The sequence below is a fragment of the Mercenaria mercenaria genome, chromosome 7 (assembly GCF_021730395.1).
Source record: "Mercenaria mercenaria strain notata chromosome 7, MADL_Memer_1, whole genome shotgun sequence".
NCBI lineage: Eukaryota > Metazoa > Mollusca > Bivalvia > Venerida > Veneridae > Mercenaria > Mercenaria mercenaria.
Window position 1 is genome coordinate 70686834 of NC_069367.1, and position 23039 is coordinate 70709872.

At 34.6% G+C, this 23039-nt stretch overlaps 1 protein-coding gene across 2 annotated transcripts in view; it reads left to right on the forward strand.

Annotated features, from left to right (window-relative positions):
• Positions 1 to 23039, forward strand: part of LOC128558650 (calcium-activated chloride channel regulator 4A-like) — a 52204-nt gene that overhangs the window by 7238 nt on the left and 21927 nt on the right. For both annotated transcript variants that reach the window (XM_053548637.1, XM_053548638.1), the window contains exons 2-5: positions 9627 to 9909; positions 12691 to 12802; positions 15158 to 15335; positions 16032 to 16176. In XM_053548637.1, the coding sequence (XP_053404612.1) occupies positions 9627 to 9909; positions 12691 to 12802; positions 15158 to 15335; positions 16032 to 16176 (718 nt within the window). The remainder of the gene's footprint in view (positions 1 to 9626; positions 9910 to 12690; positions 12803 to 15157; positions 15336 to 16031; positions 16177 to 23039) is intronic.

The window sequence follows — 23039 nt, forward strand, 5'->3', positions numbered from 1 at the left end:
ATTATTGATTTATTGTATAAAAGTGGAAATGTTTCATTTGATAAGCAATTTCTCGCTGTTCAAAGTGAATTTACCTCTAAAACAGAAGGGGGCAGAGTTAGACATCTTTAAAAATACTGAGTTACATGCGGTAAAAGTTCTCTTTTTGGCCTTTACTCTTTAGATTACATACTGTAGAAAAAATGTAAGTAGGTTTTACTTCTGCCCCAAGATTATTTTTGAATGAAGTGAGCCAAATTTTAAAACAGTCCCAGAGGACTCGACCATAATTCTTCAATGTTGGAGTTAGAATTCTGTCTCATTACTCTGTCTCGTTTACTTGAGGCACGCTAGAAAAATGATATTGGCAGTTTTATTTTGTGTTTAATTATTGTTTACCAATGGTTTGGTGTGTCTTTTATTAAAAATAATGGTATAATGAATTCTCTGCAAACGTTTTGGACAGTGGCCATCATTTTGCAATTTGTCTCTACTTCAGCTCGAGGAAATACCATAAATTATACAAAATTTATAAAAACGGCAACTTTGCAAAACAATGCAAAACACAGTCAACTTTAAGAATATACCTAGCAAATACCATTTATTAAACATTACTATTTGGCGTCCAATAAAACCATTTTTGATCAGAATGTCAGATACAGTAGTTTCCCGGTCAGCCCTCGAAGTGTTGTCTAATCGCCTATTGAATTTAAACGGAAGATATTGTGCAATAGCGTCACGAACCAAAAAGTTCATTATCAACAAGAGCTTTGTCGGACTGAAATATCAAAAATGGTATAAACTGATACAAACAGTCGAAAGAGTTATACTTCCTGCACGTTGCATCTCCTCTCAACGATCTCTATAATTGTGTGAAATTAAATGTCAACTTGATACCTTGAATAGCTTTTCAAATGTCAACCCGATACCTTGAATAGTTTTTCAGTTATTAATATAATAAAAGAATATTGCTCGTTGACGTACAATTTCTTTACATGTCCTCTTATGAACCAACCTCTTTAATCATTTATTGAAAACAAGTCTGTTAAAATGAATAAAAACGATATTAAAGGTAACTGGGGAAGACTGAAAAAGGACAAAGAGTAGATTTACATTTTCTTTAATCGTATCTATCCTTGTATGCAGTTTAAATAAACTTCCTTCCCCATATATATTAATCAGAACGAATTCATTTAATTAAAAAAGTTAGCAAGGTTGACTTCTTGTACAAAACACTTTCTGTCAACGTACCTTGTGTGAAAGTTCAACAAAGTCCCTTTGATAGTTTTTGAATTATTCTAGCATAAAATGTGATATATAAGTTCAAGAAAGTCCCTTTGATAGTTCTTGAATTATTCTAGCATAAAATGTGATATAAATATATATATCATACGTACATTAAAATAAAGGAAGGTAATTAAGGAGAAAGCAATTTGTCTTAATGTCCTCTATTTTTATGCAGTTTGCACAAATTCCCTTCAGCACTTTTAGAGTTACAGCCAACTTAACTCAATCGAATTAAACGAGATAATACGAAGACTGAGCAAGGGTAGCGTTATGGTACTTGTACACAGCCATTTCCCTTGTGATTGTGCCTGTGTTCATGTTGGAGAAATCTACAATTGTCTATAGCTTTTTTTATATCTCAGTACCCAGTACCAATCGCCTTTCTTTAAACTTAATTCCATTTTTAGCTTAGTGGGAAAACAGATGAAAAATACATGTATTGTAATGTAGGATATTAAAGGGAAGTTATTTCATGTACCAACAAATGTGACCTTGAACTTTGCACATGTCACATTGTCATGTAATGGTGAACATTTATGCAAAGTTATGTAAATATACATAAATGAATTAAAAGTTACAGAAAAGACAAAAAAATACCAAAATTGTTTCATCACCAGGTGTGACCTTGACATTGAGCTAGAGATCTAGGTCATATATGGAACATTTTGAACTTGAGACAGGGACATGGGTCTTACATGCAACATGTTGTCTCCTTATGGGTGACATTTGTGACACGTATTTTAAAATCCCTCCATAGATGAGTCATGGACCGGACACAAAGTGTAACGGACAGATGGACAGAAGTTTTTATGCCCCCTTTTTCTTCCGACAAAAACTTTTCTGAAATAGTGAATGGTGATTCAGTACTGGTACGGATGATAACCCGGACAGATGATAAAGTCGACCACCTTGGAAATATTCGATTGCAATCGGTTATTTATAAAATTGAACACACCATCTAATAGTTTCCACTTACAACACCAACTGGTGTAAATAAAAACAAAATTGATAAATATTCTGTATAAATAAACGGCTTAAATGTATCTGTATAAAAATATTTATCCAAAATTACTGGGGAAGAGGGTGTTTTTTGTGCATGCTCACTGTCGCCACATGAAGGTCTGACATTGGGTCACTTTTCATTACTTGATCAGGAATGACTGTTGCAGCATTTTGGGGAAAGTATCAATATAATACTACAAAGGAAATTTTGTAAATGACAAAGTGGTCGAATTTATCATCAGTCAACCTTCGTAGTACAGTCCCCATTTTACAAACCCCTTTCAGGGCCTCACTTCGTGTGAGTTTGCTAACTAAATATAAATTTGAATTATGTAAAGTTTTCAGCAAATGTTAAGCTTTATTGTGATACTGACCATCGATTACAAATTGAAGAAATAAAAAAGTTATAGGTAAAAAACCTCATTTTCTGTTCGGGTTTATCATCAGTACCAGAACAGTTAAATAATTATGCAAAAAGTCGCCAATTAAATTTACCCATCCTAGATTTGTTGAAAGAAAAGTAATGTTTTATTGAAGTGATGCACTTTTTAAAGAAAAGTACTAAGAAATATAAAAACTTTACTGACCACTTGACTTAATCAAATTGGTAATTATATTTACTAGTTTAAGTTTGTTCCAATAATAAGTCCCATTCAAGTATAAGCGTATTCATTGTAGGAGCACAATCAGACGCAATTAGCATGTATATGCAACTTCTTGTAAATGAAATGGGTATTGGGTATTATGTTACAAAGTTTTTTTTGTCTGTAGCTTTTATACCAAGAAAGTCAAAAAACATATGTCCAGAAAAGCAAATAATTATTTACTTCTATCAAATGTTTATTATACAATAAAATAGTATTTGAAATATGTGTTTTCGAAGTAACGACCATGTAACATAAACATTAAAAATGCATGGTAATTAATTTTTTGTAGTGGCGTCAGGGAATAGACCAACAAATACTGCAAACAAATAAAGTATTATGTAATTTTTTTTTGGGTTGATGTCGACTGTATGTGTTTGTCACTAAAACATGTACATGTACTAGTTCACTCATGACTGTAATTCAATATTCAGTATTGTCAATAATTCATATAAAACTTTCGGAAGTAAGTATTTAACTGCTTTCCTATATGAAAATTCATCTAGGTTATATAACACATCAATTACTTGAAATTTTGACATAATCTAATTAAATAACCTATCTTCCAATAAGCTGCATCTTGCAAAAGGATGCATTTTGAAACAATTTTCATTAAGAATTATTCAAAAGTCATTATCTTTAGAAAGGCTTGTTAACTAAGCACTGAAACTTTTTGCTCATTGTGTAGATATAAAAGTTTTTGTCAACCTTGGGTGATATAATGTACCGAAGGCTTTGACCAATTTAATGATAAACTAAACAAAGCATGAAATACGCAGTGGTAGACAGTCATTGTTCAGGAACATATCTGATTTTTAACTACTTATCCTTTGAACGGCGGGTTTTAATTAATTCTCTTTCGTAATTTTAAAGCGACTTTATTTCACCTTATTGGTCAAAATTATGTTCTTGACTTCTGCATGACTCCGTTGCTTATGAAGTAAGTTCACTTCACACTGGTGTTTCCTGCATCGTTTTCATCTGCAATGCGGTCCCGTTATTGTAAATCTTAATTCTTATTTTTCTGTTTGTCACATGTATATTTTATGATCTATTTTAAGATTGTGAAGAGTTTAGATCATAAAAATGTTTTTCTAATAGCACATATGCAGAAAATGTACAATCGAACTAAATAGTAATATATATTTTAAAAAGGAGATCAAATGGGTCCTTTTCATTAATAAAAAGAACATAAGGTTAAATTGTTTTCTTTTTTTCCGCGCTTAAACTATCCCATTATGCAATCAACGTTGGAAAAATTATGGGAGGGGGCATTTTGTTCATCAAAATTATGTAAAGTGAAAGTGACTAGTAACAAGAACTGACTAATATAAAAAAATTAAGAATTACACCTGTGTTATGTGGTACATTTTTTTCAATTATGAAAGCAAATAACTTCAGTATTTGTACATACGTTATAGTGGAAGCATACTGAAATAAAAAAGGAACCCCATTTCCTATAACAATGCTTAAGATATCTGTGTTAAGGTATTTTCAAAATATGCAGACATCGGAATATACGATTATCAAAGTTCATTTGTAGTACTGCGCATGATATGTATTGATGATAATGTAAGTGTCCAGGAGCTGCGGTGGGTGATGTGTGCTTTTAAATATGTACATAATACAGTAATCATTAATCCCTGTGTCTACTGATTGTGACCATCTGCTGACATGTTTTCAGTAAAATTGAACAATCTCTTAAGCAAGTAGATTACCAGAGACTTTTTGACAAAGGTTTTATCTTCTGATGCCAGTAACGTTAGTACTATTTAGACGACTGAATAAAAAGTAATGTCAAGATAAATCTGTTTTTGTAATAAGTCAGTTGCTAGTATAGTCTCTCTCTACTCTTATTTAAACGGAATGGATATTTTGCTGATATTAAAAGCAAGTAAACAATTTAACACACATGTATGCCTCATTAGTGACATTTAGTGTTAAACGTACGGCTCCTCTATAGAGGGGAAAAGTGACCAAGATAGACTCATGATTTTAATAATTAAAGCTTGTTTCACTGACCTTTACCGTGCATTGTGTGAAATTTCAACAAAGTCGATAGGACAGTTTTGGAGTTATTCTTTGAAAAGGAAACGTTATAAGTAAGTTTAAAAATGGGAGATAATTTACCAGAAGGCTAGGTAGATTTATTGTCCTTGTGCAGAACACGTTTCCTTAATGTCTTTAATCATTGTATGAAGTTTGAATAAATTCTATTCATAACTTTAAGATAATGTACTAATAGTATCTATAGACTGACATTGTCACAATGTGACTAGATAAAGTGAATGACCTTTGGCCCTAATTTCAGACATTTTTTTCCTATTTCTCATGTTCTGTTTTAGCTTCGCATAAATTCTAAATGACTATAAATTAGTTTCATAATACATTCAGGGTACAAATTTCCAGAAAATATTTGAGTACATAATCATTGAAATACAAGCTAGACCGATAAAAGAGCAAAATCAGAATTTCATAGCGTGACCTTTTGACCACTCTAATTTACATAAAACATTGTTAAAAGTTTTTAAGACAACTATCAAAGTAGCCGAGAAGGTTCAATCTGCAGCATAGATATTGATTCCGGGCATAACATAGATGATTTCTATGGCAATTTTGTCGCTAAAACCACCTGGCTATAAGAGAAATTACTTGACGAGACACCGAGTCGAAATCATACACGTAACCTGTATCTATGAGTTGTGCGACTTATGGCGAGCACTGATGTGAACAACGGACATCTGGCTAAATTAGGGACTATCTCAAACAATTTATTTTAAGAAAATTTCAGAGGCGTAGACAAATGCACATTTGATATTGAACCTCGATATATTTAGGCATTTGTACTAAAGAAGGAAACATGGATGTGTATTTATTGTTAATTATTCTTACATTTTGCAAAAATGATCTATAAAATAAGACCGATCTGTTTCGGTCTACAAACAAGAGCAGTACAAATATTTACAACTGGTGGCAACATACATCGGGGATGTATCCAGATACTTGCAATGGACCTGTAGTTCTTCATCTCACCAATTGAATGTTCAACACACACTCTGTATCTGTGTATATATCTATTAAGCTTAATGCACTGTCTACACTGCCTTCCGCGTTTCCGCGCAAGTTGAGCGCTAGTATACGCAGTCATTATTGGATGATGATTGGGGTAAATTTTGTCTCCCAAAAGAAAGCAATCGTCAGGAAATTGTAAGTCCCTACCAATTTGCTGCATTATTGTAAATTGTTGAGCATCATTCTGTTGCCCCAGGAATCCACTTTCTACATACCGTATAATACCTCTGGTATCTACAATTACCTGCGTGTGTATCGCATGGTAATTTCTATGACCAGAATAATACTGTTCTTGTGGTTCATTTTGCGGTCTATAGATTTCGTGCGATGTCCCGTCGATAGCCCCTACAGCCACTTGAATTTTGCTCCAGTTATCCCTTTGTTCATTCCATTCATCTAAAGAAAGCCATTTAATAAATGATTGTAATTTTTGTTCAAAAATAGGTATAAGTCTTTTTCATTTCATCCTTAACGGTAGATTTACAAATGTCAAAAAGTGTTGACAGCATGCTGTACAGTGGATATGACCGGAGCCAAATCATAAGGAGAAGCGATCTATTTCGTACACTAAGTTTGTGTTCTCGCTCATTTGATATATCAATGATGTTGATCAAGTCTATATATACGTTTTCGTCGTTGGCAAACAGACGATAATGAATGTCTAGCATAGGGTCTGGTGGGAGGCGAACGACAGACAGTATGATGGAAGCTACCATGCCAAGATATTCCGTAACGTGGCGGTTGAACTATAGCTGGCAAAACAGCTAGAATCATTCTTCTTAAGTCTGGGTCCATTCCCTAAAAAGTCCAAAAATATAGTGATAGGAACTGATGACCACACTGCACAAAACAACATATGAAATTAAAATGGCCAAAATGCCTGTAAGCCCCATACTCCAACACCCCCAAATTAATACGCTGATGGATTTAAATATTATACTTTTATCATGGCACGCCTTTCTCGTGTTGTTCGACGTGTCAAAAATAAAAATGGATGCAACTGCTATAAATACAGGTATGTTTTATATTTAAACTTATACATGTATTTAATATAGCAATAAAATTTCACATGGTATCCTATTGAAATTAAATATTTATAAGTTTTACTTTACCTTCGTTTAAAGCTGATGCAGTTTTTGTTAAATTTTCTTCATCTACCACAAAATTGAAAGGCCAAGCATATTTAAATATACAGTGATATATGGCCAATATAATTGGATAACTAGAAACGTTTTGATAACGATTTATAGGTCCATAATGCTTTAAATTTTTATCTTAAAAACAGATGAAACCACTTTCCAAATAGATGTTATCCGCAATCACATTGTTAAAAAACGCTACTTTTAATATTGCACATGAACTGGTATAGTTAAAGCCATAAAGGGAGGTAATAAAAACAATAGATTAAATAAAACATTCTAGTGTATTCAGCAATTTAAAAACTTTGGACGAATTTTAACGAAAGTTATTATCGGAAATAGGTTTTAACCAGAAATTAATGTATTTTATGTAAATAACGGAAAGTGAGGCAGCGACATTTTAAACAAACTTTAAGCATTATGAGCCTTTAGTTATTATGGTAAGTGTTTATCAATCAAAAACCTCCTAATCTAATTTCAGCAACTCTTCTACAACGCAGAAAAAAATCAGTTCACATTGGCAAAACAGAAACACTGCTGATATTGCGGTCTTACGTAGCGCATCCTACGAAATGGGGAGATATCATAGAGAACGTAAAACAAAATGTGGAACAGCTGCCCCCAGATGCCAGAGAATTGTACCAGTCAGGAAGAGCAAAACAACTTTGAGACAGAATGTCCGGAAAACTGGGAAAGTTGATGGCGCAAGAAAATATTGCTGATGCAGATATAAGGTAAAAATATACTTTATATTAGTTTTCTGTTATATTACAATTTATTTACAAATCCGCTTTAAAAATAATGTTTACAAATATAATAGTGTTACCAATCAGCACTAAATATATGAAGAGAAAATAAAGGTATTTCTCGACAAAGATGTATATCTAGCAGATTGAACGTTTTTACTAATTTGCTGATTCAATTTAATTTAAGGGAAGCAGTGCTACGTGTCAAGGAATTGGAGAGACGCCTGGTGAGAAGACCTCCGGCTGCGGACGTCGCACCTTCACCTCCGCAGGATATCAGAGATAATATTGCTGCCCAGATGTCGGATGTAGAGCCGGATGATGCTAAGGCCGATAATCAACCACCTGTCCTTCCTCAAGCTGGCATGAATGAGCAGCGTGCACAGAGGATAAAGAAACGGCCACTTGCTAACATCCGGGAGAATCAACTTGAATACAACAAGTTTATCAAAAAGAAATTTCCAAAGCTTATGCGCCAGCTTGGAGTTAGTTCCGATGACTCTGATTCTAATTGATTTGTAATAAATAAAGTCAAATAAAATAAGACCAGAAATTGCAGATTTTTTGTATGCTTGACCATAAACGAACAAAATATTTTTATGTTGGCCTAAGTACCAAACATCATCTTGAGAAAGTCCCCCAGTTATGAAGGCGATCCGCTGTTCACAGTCACGTCCGTCATAAGTCGCACAACTCTCTAATGACCACCCTGCGCGTCTATTAATTAATCGGTCATTTCAATGCCACAAGACGATTTAAAGAAAAATACTTTGAGGGCAGTATTTCCTTACCTTGATTGGATTCTTATATATTTTCATTCACAGTTTATGACATGATTGCTTTAAATAAAGTCTGCATAGTAAAATGGCTTATAGATTATATGAAAATTAAAAGGAATATCAAACAAAAAGAAAAAAAAAAGACTTTTTTTTAAAAGACATTTTTTTTTAAATAACGCCTGCGGGTGCACACTGTTTTTCTTTTTTACAATAGATTTATAGGAAAAAATACAATTTATTAAGTAAACAAATAGTACTACAATATAGCCATACATCGCATGATGATTATGATTCAAAATAGCAATCTGTGGTTTTAATATGCAATAAATGTTATTATTTTGTTAATAAAATTGATGTTTAACCACTAACACATTTATCATTTCCTGCCAGATCATGAGAAATCTGACTTTGAAGTTGCTCGAACTGTCATAATTAATTATAACGCCTCGGTGTCACTCGAAAGAAGATCGCCAATTACCTCAAAAACAATAAAAATCGATAAAGGTCTGCTTTTCTCTAATTGGGATTCATCTCGAGTCACACCAAGGATTTCCTTTGAGTGATTTCACATTATATAGAAATTCCTTGGAGACATTGCCCTCGTTTCGGTTGAGTAGAATATACTTTCCGGGGAAATTGGGACACCTGTACACCAGTTTTGCATTCAAGCGTCGCAGTAAATTGATAAACAGTTATAATAAACTAAATGATTTGGCAGAAGCACATGTATACGCCAACATAGTCTTTAACCTGTAGAAAAGCAATAAAAGAACGTAGTTTCTGTGGTTTATATTAAAACGAACCAGAAATGTTAATACAAACAACTCTCGTCTTAACTGAATAGTTTTGTCCTAAAAACTGGGAATATTTTCAAAAACGAACGATCAATCTTTCTAAACATGTAGATTCAGGAGGACAACTAAGGCCACTGCATCATGCCAGTGCACGACTTACTGAACTCTCGGATTTGCTTTGCAGGAAGTATTTACCAAAACATCGCAGATGCTTTTTCAAGCGTCCAAACAACACGTTTATTTCGGACAAATCAACATCATATTACCCAAAACTTGGAGTTGGAAACCGGAATATACAGGTATCCCAGCACGGTCTGAACTAGAGTCCTATATTACTGTTGAAGAAGGAAAAGTTAAAACTCCTAAGACACAAAGGAGGAGAAATAAGTGCGGCTATCCAGGACGGTACATATATCTACATACTGACTTTTTGTTAACAGAAGGAAAAACTAAGTGGGGACATCATGGTTAGTATATTTTTGATACTGTTTAAACAGTTTTGCTATTACGTACGAGGGGTGTTCAAAACGAAATGCTACTCCATTAATAAATTGCTATTCACGAGGTTTTTCATACACATAAGACCTGTGTCTATACACGTGCAAAATTTAGTGGTTTACTTCCAATCACCTGTTTGGTAATTATAGAGGTTCAATATACATGTATTCATTGTATTAAGCCAAAAATGGTTGGAAAACTTATAGCTAAATTGAAATTCGGGCTTATACAAAAGGGGGTTAAGTACTAAATTTATCCATGAGGAAATTTGTGAGGTTTGTGGACATAGTGAGGTGTCTTATTGCACTGTTACTCGTTGCATGAAACTATTTTAAGCTGGTCAGGAGCAATTTAAAGACAACAAGAAAAGTGGTCGACCAAAAACAGAAACAACCAAACACACCATTGCTAAAATTCAGAATCTTCTTCTCAAAGGTGCAAGATTGACCGTTCGTCAGTTAGCTGCTCGTACAGGCTTGAGTTTTTCTCGAGTTCACTTCATTATGAAGAAATTTCTTAAAGTTAACAAGATATCTGCCCAGTGGATACCACCTTTATTAAGTGATTACCAAATAAGCAACCGTGTTTTAAGGCCAAGGAAATACTTAAGTTATACCCTCATTAGTCTAACAAGAAGCTTTCACGTCTTGTAACAGGGGATGAGACATGTCTTTACTATTATGAACCAAGAAAATGGCATGCAAATCGTGTGTGGGCTGCCAGAAATTCTAAGAGGTCCGTAATTGCAAAACGTACGCATTAGTGAAGAAAGTGTTGTATGTGATTTTCTTCGCACATCAGGGACCTGCTTTTCAAATACCAGTACCAAAAGGCAAATCTGTAAACGGCAAGTTCTGCAGACATGTTGTTTTGAACAAACTTGAACAGTATTTCTTAAATGGTCGACCATTGAATGGAATAAAATACATACACCTTATGCATGACAATGCATCTTCACACAAAACTCATATTATGAAAGACAATAGGTAAGGGTAGATTTCTCGGAAGCACGGAGCACTAAAACGCAGCCTCAGAGCAACACATTAGCAAAATAGGCCCACAACAAAAAGAAGCAGTAACGGAAAAGTTTTACAGACGGGTTGCTTCAAAAATCTAACAAGTACATATAAATTTATGCCAAATATAGATAGAGGGGGAGGAAGTGGTAAAGTGTAGAAAAGGGGTGGGGGTGGAGGTTGAAGGGGAAAGTAGAGCAAGGATGAATATACAAAGGGAATGCCACGTTCCTTAATCACAGTTACACTACAACGTAAACCACAATAGCGCAGACACTCATGTATCAAAGATAAACACACAACCACACCCAACTAACTAACATAGAAAACCATACAAGTAAGAACACTGCAGGGCACCGCTTTAGACACACATACACACAAACGCACACCAACAAGCAGGATAAAACAATCGTGCACCGCCCCAGGACCCCGGCAGCCAAAATGAAGGGGGGCACGAAAACCAACTCATAGTAAAGAGTGAGGGGACGCCAAAAACGGGGGAGCGCAAATGCAAGGGGAAAGGATGGGCGACAGGGGGAGCAAAGAGGAGGGAAAAACGCTTACAAGAAACAAGACAACATACGCAACAGAAAATACAAGACAGACAGAAAACCAGTTGAAAATAGGGGCACCGCCTTGGAACGGTCAGTAACATATACAAAGGAAACTGGGGGGTTTAATCGCGTTTAGGGCATTCCAACCTCGCACTTACCCTATTTTCAACAAGTTAGACAACACAAGGTAAATAAAATCCCCGCTGAGAAAGGCTCTAACATTAGCGAAAAAAAAATACCAAATTAATTAAGTAAAACATAAAATTAAGGTAATCTAAAGTATAATTACACCAATGTACTCAACAACTTGTCTGAAGTACCAAGAGCCTAATTTTTAAGGGCACGATTAAGAAAGCTGCAAGACAAAATTGAACTCCCTCCGTCCGTTGTATGTAGGATTTAGGAGAAAAGCCTCATGGAATCTTACACTTTATTAGTCATCGCACCATCAAATAGGAAAGCGTAGCGATTAACTGTAGAGGGTTCAATCACTAAACTGTGTTTAATTTTCCGGATTTCATAAACTACATCTCCATAGTATTCCGGGTGTGTAAGTCCAAGTTTTAAAAGTGTTTTTAGGTTAGTATTGCATTTTTCTAACAGTTCGGACGATCTGTAGTAAAATTTACTGAAAGCTTTCCGTAGCTTATGATAACGGTAACCCTGTTGTAATAATTTCTTGGTGATATGAAGATTTCTATCATTGAAGCAGTTTCGTGACTGTGCTTGATTACCCTGCCTATTCTCCGGACCTAGCCCCATGTGACTATTTTTTATTTCATAGACATAAACCGTATTTGGCAGGGCGTAGGTACGCCTCCAGGAATGCTGTGGGATCAGCCATATTTCAGTACATGAATAGTATACCAATTGCAGACTACAAAATTTGCTTTAAATGCCGGATTAAGAGGTTAAATAAGTGTGTAATGTGTAAAAGAGAACATTTTGGAGGTTTGCTGTGAAGTTTGTTGTATATAATACTGTTAATAAAAAATGAGAGAATGAGATGCATTTCTTTTCGGACACCCCTCATATGAACTACATCATAAATACGCTGTTTACATGATTTTCTACTTTTCAAAAGATACATTGAAACGCGTCCAATTTTCAATAGTTTGAATTCTTTCTAAAACTTATCCTTTAGTGAACACGTACAAAATATCAACCATTCTTTGTATAGAGAACGTTCTAGTTCACGAGTGGGGACATTTTAGATGGGGTCTGTTCGATGAATACAGTACGAGAAAAAAAGGACGATTTTATTTGGACAAGGGTGTATGGAATCCAGTGAGGTAATGAGAATTTTCGACAATCGTATTTGCTGCCTTAGTATTAGACATTTGCGAATTAAGTCTACGTGGACTGTGAACACCTAAGACGATCGATTTTTCAAGGGGACCGTCTCAACATGATTATTTTAATTTATGTGTAGTAGGAAAACATTCCTATAATGACGGTAAGGTCTGGCTTATTATGTCACCGCACAGGATAAGATTTGGATTTGTCTCTCCGTCCGTCTGTTCGCCAGAGAAATGTTTTGTTATGCATATCGCAAAAAGTATTTGATCTAGCGTCATAACATTTTTTCCTGAAATGTTCTTTAATATGGTAAGTTGCGCATCCGCGACAAAGTTGAAAAGTTGAGCTAATCTGATCGCAATGTATCCGTATTCCATCGTCGTCGACGTCCGAAATGAAAAAATCTGAACTGGGTCAGCTGGGATTAAAATGTAGGTCAGCAGGTAAAACATTGTGAAAACTGTAGAAATCGTAATATCTTGCGTCTCCATTCCTTTGTTGTTTTTATACGCCCGAAGGAACGTATTTTGGGATACCCTAGGTGCTCATCTGACCGTTTGTCTATCTGTGTGTCCGTCTGTTCGTTAGCAATTTAGTGTCGACTCCACTCTGTAACTCGTGAACAGAGCGCATGTTTTGGATGGCTGGCTACAAGGTCAATGTAACACTTAGGGATCAAAGGTCATATAACTTTGTTTCGAGTGCGATCTGAAAATCTTGAACTGCTTGAAAGATTTAAAAAAAACTTGGCACAAATGTTCACCACATTGAGACGACATGCACAGCAAATGGCTCGCTTCAAGGTAAAGGTCACACTTAGGGGTTAAAGGTCACGTGACTTTATTTTGTGTTTATGTTACTTTGCATTGCGGTGCTCTTGTTTTTATTTGGCAGATTCCTTTTTTGTTCACTAACAATAGTTTTTATTAAATAACTTCCCTTTTTTATTACTATTAATAGGTTATTTTGTAACTTTTTTTTTATTATTGGCCGTAGGTAAAAACCGAGACCACTTTTCTTTAGTACAACATGGAGGGTACCTGCAAAGTTAAGGTGTATTTTGACATATCTGTACCTGGTTATGATTTAGGTGGACTTAGCGTTTTTCGGGGAATTTCTTCCCTTTGTTATCCTTTTCCCAAGGGCTTCAACAGTAAAGTTTATTAAATTTTACTCCCATCCTCTGATATTTAACTTTATCAAAAACTTTAGTTTAAAAGGGACATAATTCTGTCAAAATTCAAACAGAGTTATGGCGATTGTTTTTAGTGGTGTATACTTTGATAGTAAATAACTATATTAAGTTTCAAGTCAATAGCTTTGATAGTAACAGAGATATTTGACTTGATCAAAAACATTAACCAACAATACTAATTTAAAAGAGGATATTATTCTGTCAAAATTCAAATCAGAGTTATGGGGACTGTTACTCCCGGTGTAGACTTTGATAGTAAATAAGTACTTTAAGTTTCAAATCAATAGCTTTGATAGTAGCAGAGATATTCAACTTTATCAAAAACTTTAACAAAACATTCTATGTTAAAGGGCCATAATTCTGTTAAAATTCATATTAGAGTTTTAAGGATTGTTTCTCCTGGTGTAGACGTTGATAGTAAATAAGTATTTTAAGTTTCAAGTCAACAGCTTTGATAGTTACAGAGATATTTGACTTTATCAAAAACTTTATTTAACGCCGACGCCGGAGCGAGTGCAATAGCTCTACTTTTTCTTCGAAAAGTCGAGCTAAAAACAGGCACGTCCAAATTTATATCACCTACCGCATAGTGATGATATAATATAATCGAAACCCTATTGCCGTTATAAGCTATTATTCCTACATAATCAAATTATGTTGAGACGGTCCCCTTGAAAAATCGATCGTCTTAGGTGTTCACAGTTCACGTAGACTTAATTCGCAAATGTCTATAATCTCTGGGTTTAATGCTAGAATAAAGACATTTCTTTTCATAAAATACGTACTATTCATTATTTTCTAAAATAATCCTGCTCACAGACCATTGTTTGAAGATAGATAATTAACACACCATCTTATAATTCATCAGATACATATACGCCCGATTCGGAAAGCAAGAGTATTTTATCTAAAATAAATAATAATTTAAATAAATACCTACTATATAACACATTTTGATTTCTTATCTCCCACTGTGGTGATTCTTATGTACAAGTGAACATGTCAAAGATGGGGTTCAAATATAAGAAAACAAAATTATTACATTCTTGAAAGATGAGGACTTTCCATATCCGTGGATCATATTTTGACGTTCTAAAGAATAAAAATCGACAAATAATCAAAATGACACTTTCTTGATAACAATTTTATAAAGGTGCAGTAAGAGTGTGAAAGGGAAGGTTGGTAAAGGAACTCGGTGTAATAGGGCTGCATCGAAATGTGATATAAAAGACACGAAGCAGAAGATGGACAAAAAATGCAAATTTTGTCCAGATGAGGCAGAGACAAAATCCAATACGAGTTCAATAATGGCGTACAACTGGATAGATGCGGTATGTGTATTAGGAATTTTATATTTTCTATTTCAGATAGCATGTTGCTGTGACTAGGGTCAATTATAACACTTAATAATGCGGATCGATGTTATTTACAACTTTCGAAATGTTGTTTAAAATGACATTTATACAAATTTTGTCATATCATTACTTGTAAATTTATTTTGAAAAGGAAAATTGATATTATCGTGTACTGATGTGAGCTATGCATAAGATCTTTTTAAAGATGCAGTTGCCATTTTCAGAAAGCATGTAAAGGTAAATTGCAGGATGATCTTGCACTATTACTTCTATATAACTTTATGTCTCTTAGAATTGCATCATTACAGAATACATAACCTCGAAGGAACGAAAAATGGCTTGAATAAACTGATGATTTTTCCTCATCAATGCATATTTATGTTATAATTCAGTTTAACCTATAGCTGTTTCAGCCACAAACAATAGTTGAACATCATTACACGTATGCTACACAATTGTTTTGATTTAAATACCTCATTTGTAAACGTTCAGACGAACGACGAGAGTAGATCTGCTACCAGCTATGTTTTTTTACCCTGCTTACTATAATCAGCTTGGTAAAATGTCAAAACTGAAGCTGATATGGACTCTTTCAAATTCACTTTAGAATGTAATGCAGCAAATATTACAAGAAAACTATTTAACTTATACCTTTGTAAACCTTTACATCAGGTGTCTACGTTTTGTGACAATGAAGACGATGAAACTGTTCCAGTGCATCAAAGACACAACAGCAAGGCTCCTAATAAACACAATTCTAATTGCGGTGGTCGAAGTGCTTGGGAAGTAATGAGAGAACACAATGACTTCAAAGCTGGTAATCCAAGACAGAAAAACGCATATTTTAGTTTAAATACATTAAGATAGTGTTTAATGCAATTATTTTGAATTTACAATATTTCAAACTTTGTTAAATGATTGTACTTTTCTCTATTCATCTAATAAAATGCATAGCATATCATTTGCGCAACAATGTCACCCAGTTTACCCTATATCAATCTAAGTTTATTATTTATGTAAACGTGACTACATAAACAACAATATTTTTCCGTTACAGCTTCTTTTGATATGGGTCTACTTTGCGATGCATGGCTTATATTTTCTTGTCCTTCGGGATCATTGATTTCAACTCATTTAGACTTGAAGATTGAATACTGCTCAACCCGGGGCTAGAGGGCGTGGACGGTAGCATGCATTTCCACTACCGTCCATAAACAGGCTCAATCAAACCGAGCCTGCAACATTTTCGTTTTTGTCGTGTTGAGCGACCTGTGGAGTTTCCACTTTTTTCTATTTTTTATGAATTGTAACAGAAAAAATCATTAGATATACATGTTCATGTGAGACATGTTCTGGAAATGGGACGATATGTTATGTTCCGCTTTCCTTTTATGTTTTATAACTAACTTTAAACGTCTTCAGATTTCTGCGTAGCGTCTTCTTATTCGTTCATAAGACAGACTCAAACATTTAGAAAGTACAACATTTATATAATTACTAACAAGGACACGTCACAGATTTGCGTATACTTTTATGCATACTTGTCAAAATGTAATGGTCTGTTTTCATTTTAAAGCCGCTAGTTCGTTCGTAAAGGTTTTATTTTCAAGTCCTGTCAATATTTTTAAACTGTAGTCGGTAGAAACGGGCTTGGTATAAACTTATTGACATGTGACTTTATTCGAAATTTCCCAGTATCATGCAAAAACGACACAACAGCAAGTCCTCTAATAAATAAATACTATTCGAAATTCGATGGTCTTGGGAAATAATGACTGAACATGATGACCTCTAAACAGGTAATCAAAGACAAGAGATATGCTTACATTTTAAGGCCGTAACGACTACTGAGGCAACCGAGGCACTTGCTTCGGTCATTTTTATCTGTCTCATTTGCCTCGGTCGATTTTTCTGCCTCAACTGCCTCGGTATTTATTTTTTACCTCGGACATTACTTTTAGTCTCCGTCTTTCAGTTTGCCTCAGTGTATGAATTATCAGGCTTTCCAGTAGTGTCTAATCTCGGTTTAGTAACTATGACTTCAATTTTCATTTTCGAATAGGCATGTTATATAAAAAAATAGAATAGATAACAGTGTAAATACACGATACAACGTTACAACTGTCTGATGTTTGTGTGATATTTCAGTATCATACCTCAGTTGGTGCGCGCATTTCAAGTGGGCTCGTATTATAGAAATCGTACCTAAAATTTTAAATAATGAAAAGTAATTAAAAATGCATGTTTGTTGCTTACATATAACATTTAAGATTTTTTGATTTCCATGTAGCCGCTCCTGCAGATAGTCCTACCTATCAAGCTATTGATAAATATTTAATTCCCAATATAACCTGATTATTGCGGTATTGCAGGAAAATTGTAAAATACATGCATATTGTATGACATCAGAAAATGTTTAAAGTCTAATGAAATAAATTCAGATCCACTATTTAATCTGACTTTAGATATAATGTTATTTATACCATATCATATATCATAATTATATAAAAGCAAGAAAAAAAACTATTCAGTATTGACCATGAAAATTAACATTATATTGAAATGACTTATCACTAAGTTGTGACATACAGGTGTATGGGTAAATGCAATGTAGGATTATTATTTGAGTCATCGAGTGTTCTTTAGTAATATATCTACATATTTGACATGGTCTCTCAAGCAAATTTGACTGTAATTAAAATTGAAAATCCGTTTAAAGCACTGAAGGCTACCTCCCACCCTACTACCCACTCAAATTCTTTAATGAAGTTTATTAGAACAGTGAGTGATTTTCTATAAACTATTTTACCACTATAGTAATAAATGGATGTCAGGTTGACACATTTTGATATAACTTCATGATTCAGACACGCAAGTAAAGAAATTTTAGTAATCTTCAAAAGATTTACCAAATACAATACTAAAATCAAGTTTTGCAGTCAAAAAAATGTTACTCATTAAGTTACACTTTCATCGTAATCTAAAAACGCTAATGAAACAATATCTTCGATGCTTTGGAAAAATTATCTCAAAATGTATGAAGCGTAATGAATGCCGCAAAGTAAGTTTTTATGCCTTTTTAGTTTTTTGTTTGTTTTGGGTTTAACGCCGTTTTTCAACAGTATTTCAGTCATGTAACGGCGGGCAGTTAACCTAACCAGTGTTCCTGGGTTCTGTACCAGTACAAACCTGTTCTCCGCAAGTAACTGCCAACTTCCCCACATGAATTATCAGAGGTGGAGGACTAATGATTTCAGACACAATGTCGTTTATCAAATAGTCACGGAGAACATACGCCCCGCCCGAGGATCGGACTCGCGACCCCGCGATCCGTAGACCAACGCTCTTACCTACTGAGCTAAGCGGGCGGGCTGCCTTTTTAGTTGCTTGGATCTCATTACATGGTAATATGGGCATAAGTCGCAGTGTCATTGAATTTGTAATATAAAATGGGAATAAAAAACACTTGATAACTCCGTTCGAATAATAGAAACAGACAGCAGCCTCATACTGTAAATGAAATGATTTTAAGGAAGATGTGAAATTTAAAAGATTGCCGGAAGACAGCGTCTTGTTGAAATTGTAAACGCATTTAGTTACTTTTATACCACGAAGAGTAGCGAAAAAATTTTCCAATTAAAATCCTTCGATGGAAATTATAGACTTAAAGAACTCAAATTCAAAATTTAAGCAAACAATAGCAAAACTCTTTCGATCAGAAATGTTCAGTCTAATTTACACGCTTTTCATTGCTATATTACATACAATGTATTATTCAAGATTGTACGATTATTTTATACGAATACAAATATGTAAATTGATCATACTTGAAAAGTAAATGCTTGTATTGCATTTAGCTTTCATAGCTTTAAATATATCCATAATATTTGTGTACCATCACCATGTCCAGTTTAAGGCAAGAGTACACAATTCTGTCAAGGATTTTCTGAATTATGGCATCTTTTAACTTACAAATCTTTGTTAAAGTTTACGTACCAGTTCATATTTTGTGTAAACTGTTTGACATATAGATTTGAAACTGTGACAAAACCTAAAAATAGAAAGGGTAAACAATCGAAAGAAGCAATGGAACAGATTAGACGAGGGTATGAGGCTAGTGCCAATATTAGCGCATATATTAGTAAAAAAACAAAGACAAATATCAAACAGGGAATGCCACGCACAAGAAAAACGCAGCCTCCCCAAAATGAAACCCACAGCACGCAAACGTGCACACCACAAACACATAAACACACACACGCACACGCGCACACGCACACGCACACGCACACGCACACACACATACATGTAAACGCAACCAATCGGGGATGTAAGCTATAAACCTACCAACTGGGAACTTCTTTATTACTGTAGCTACAGTTATCATATTTCTATCAACTCTTATTCTTATGATCTTAAAATTATCCGAGGCTTTAGATTAAAGCTATCTTCAATTGTTAAGCAATGAGATTTTTTACATTCAGAGCGGGGAATTTTGTGTTTAAACCAACTGAGGTGAATGTGTAACAAACCGGGTGTTTGTGTATAGACGAAATGTGGAATTGTGTGTTTCAACAAAACGGGGAGTTAGTGTAAAGACTAAATGAGGTACAAGTGTATAACTAACCGGGTACGTGTGTAAAGTTGAAACGAGGAACTAGCTATTAAAATGGTGGATGCGGAAGCTCCTGTTACATATCATATATATGAGAAAAGATAACCGAGGGACTTAATTTGATTTGATGGGTTTTACGCCATTTTAAACACTATTTCAGTTATGTCAGGTGGGCAGTTTACCCATCAATCGTTCCTGGAAAGATCAAGTACTAGTACTCAAGCTGTCATCTTTCTTACATAAAGAGACCTGGTTGGTAGCAAGGATTGAACCCATGCCCCTTAATCAGTGAGTACTTACGGGTGATTTTAAGTCAGCGATTCTAACCACCCGAAAACAGAGGCGGTCAGACAATAGAGAAAGTTCTATATTCTGTATGTAGGTACATGTAGCACGTCAATCATTCGACATTCAAAATTGTCAATGTCAAATGTTAACATTAAAATAACTGTTTATGACAAAACATAGAACAATCAAAGAACAAACCAGACTCATGATCCAGAGACATAATAAAGCACTAAACAGTACCGGTGTAGCGTGATTATCACACGGTCGTGACCAGGTCCACGGTTTATATATGTTTTTCAAAACCTGCCCAAATGCTTATTCTTTGTCCAATATTTGCAAAATTTTGCATATTAAATTCTCAAAGATAGCTTTTGTAACTTACATAATTTAATTTTGATTTTATATTCCTGAAATTTAAATGTATTGATTTGAATATGCCCAATTTGACGTATTTTACCGGCTTTTATGGTGCTTCAGAAAAAACTTGCAGAACACAGTAACTTATCTTTTTCACGAATCAGATTGTCTTAAAACTTGCTAGAGGTGTTAAATATTGTGCATGGGACTGTTGTTTGTGAATAGCTAATCAAAATAATAAGATTTACACGCTCTGAAAATGACCTTTTTGTCTAAAAATCTACAAAAAACATGGCCGCGGTGTGCAAATAATGAGTTGCTTATTTCAAAACTGTCCTATTATTCTTCAGTAAAACTTCTTGTTAATCTAAGACTCTAATAACTTGCCTGACATACCCATAGGCAAATATCTGTTTATCGGTGTAATTACACCTTTGGAGAAAAGCGTGATTCGCACGTTTTAATTTCATCATTCGCCGCCTGAAGAGACAAGATGGCTAAGCTTGCGAAATCGAAAGTAAGTAGATCTGCACTTTTGAAATAAAATGTTGTAGATTCTAGATCTTTCTGATTGACAATCACTTGTTTATCTTATTTATCTGTTTCCACATATAATATGGATCTAGTAGATTACATACAACCAGTTTTAAAAAATAATCACCTAGTGTGCGGATGCTCTTAAGACTTCTTTAAGTTCTTCAGCCAAAGCCTGGCCAGAGTGACATAATTTTACAATATAGATCTACAAAGCAGCTGTAATTGTGATTTATTAGCTGTTTTCAACTACTGAAATTCGAAAAAAGTGATCCGTAATTAGATGTTCAGTTGGAATGTAATCCAAAAATTTAAAACGTGATCCTAGACTAGCTCCTAGACTATGATATATCTTTTTACATTTTTATGATTGAATGTAGTGAACTGAGCCAGTCTATATCCTATGTCCAATAATAATTGATAATTTCAACATCAGTCCTATGTGAAAATCTCTAAAATAGACTGGCTTTTGTCTCTATGAAATTGAATTCGTCAAAAAAGGAAAAAAATATAGAAATACAGTTATTATCAGTCTAGTGGCTAGTCTAATGGGATCCATATCATATGGAACAATGGATATACTGAGATATTTTTATGTGATATACTGTATGGGCAATGTCCCCACTTAAACACTCGAAAGACCAAAATATTGGAAGCAGTTTCTGATAAAATTTTCATCGCTGCTGACCCTTTAAATTCTATAGGTTTAAATGCTGATTGTGTCACAATTTTGAAATTAATTTTAAAAAAACATATATTTATCAAAAGGTGATTCGGTTAAAGGTAAATTTTATCTAACGTCGCTTTGTGAAACAATTAACATAAGCTCTGTAGAGCTTTCGAACGACCCTTTTTTAAGAACAGTTAAAACCAATTATACCTTACCCCCAGCAATTTGCGAGTATATACCATTTACAACTGGGCCTACTGAGGCAAGCGTGATAAAGTGCCTTACCCAAGGTCACACCGCAATGGGAGTTGCCAGGAATCGAACCTGGGGCCTTCACCTCTGTAGGACAGCATAATAGCCCTATCAACCAATGCGTCCGCACGAGTTCCTCATTAGTTTATGTTAAGTTATGTAGTATGTAAGTTGTTGGCTCAGCTCAATCCAGGGGTCATGGGTTCGAGCCCCAGTGGGGTCAGGACTTCTCATATGACACTAGTACTGGTTATTCCAAGAAGCAGACTCGAGAGTGGTTCCAGTAAGCTTAAACTCTGTACATTTAAAGCAAAATACTCTTTTTTCATTACCAACATCTTACTCTCACCAATATTTCACATCTTGTGATGGAACCCTCTTCACAAAAATATAGTGAAAAAATCCAAAATTTTAATGTAGAACACTACAATTTCATTACCCCATTAGTTTTTTAAAGTCCTAACGTTTTTCTAAGATCTTTATCCTTTCAGCTGTGAAGACAGAGTATGTTTTTTTGTTTAACAGATCAACTTTCTCAGACATTTGATGAATGTCTATACACCCAAAAATGTCCCCTTTGCAACTTTTTAGTTGTAATAAGTGTCAGATTTCTTTTATTGTTTTAAAAATAAAATTAGATTATACTTTTTTTTATTTGTGCCGTGCCATGAGAAAACCAACATAGTTGGATTGCGACCAGCATGGATCCAGACCAGCCTGCGCATCTGCACAGTCTGGTCAGGATCCATGCTGTTCGCTAACAGTTTCTCTAATTCCAATAGGCTTTAAAAGCGAACAGCATGGTTCTTGATCAGACTGCGTGGAAGCGCAGACTGGTCTGGATCCATGCTGGTCACAAACCCACTATGTTGGTTTTCTCGTGGCACAGCTCATTTTCCTTGAAAGGGAGTTACAGTTGATAAAAAAGCAGCTTTTTAACTTGACATATTAAGGACTGTTCAAC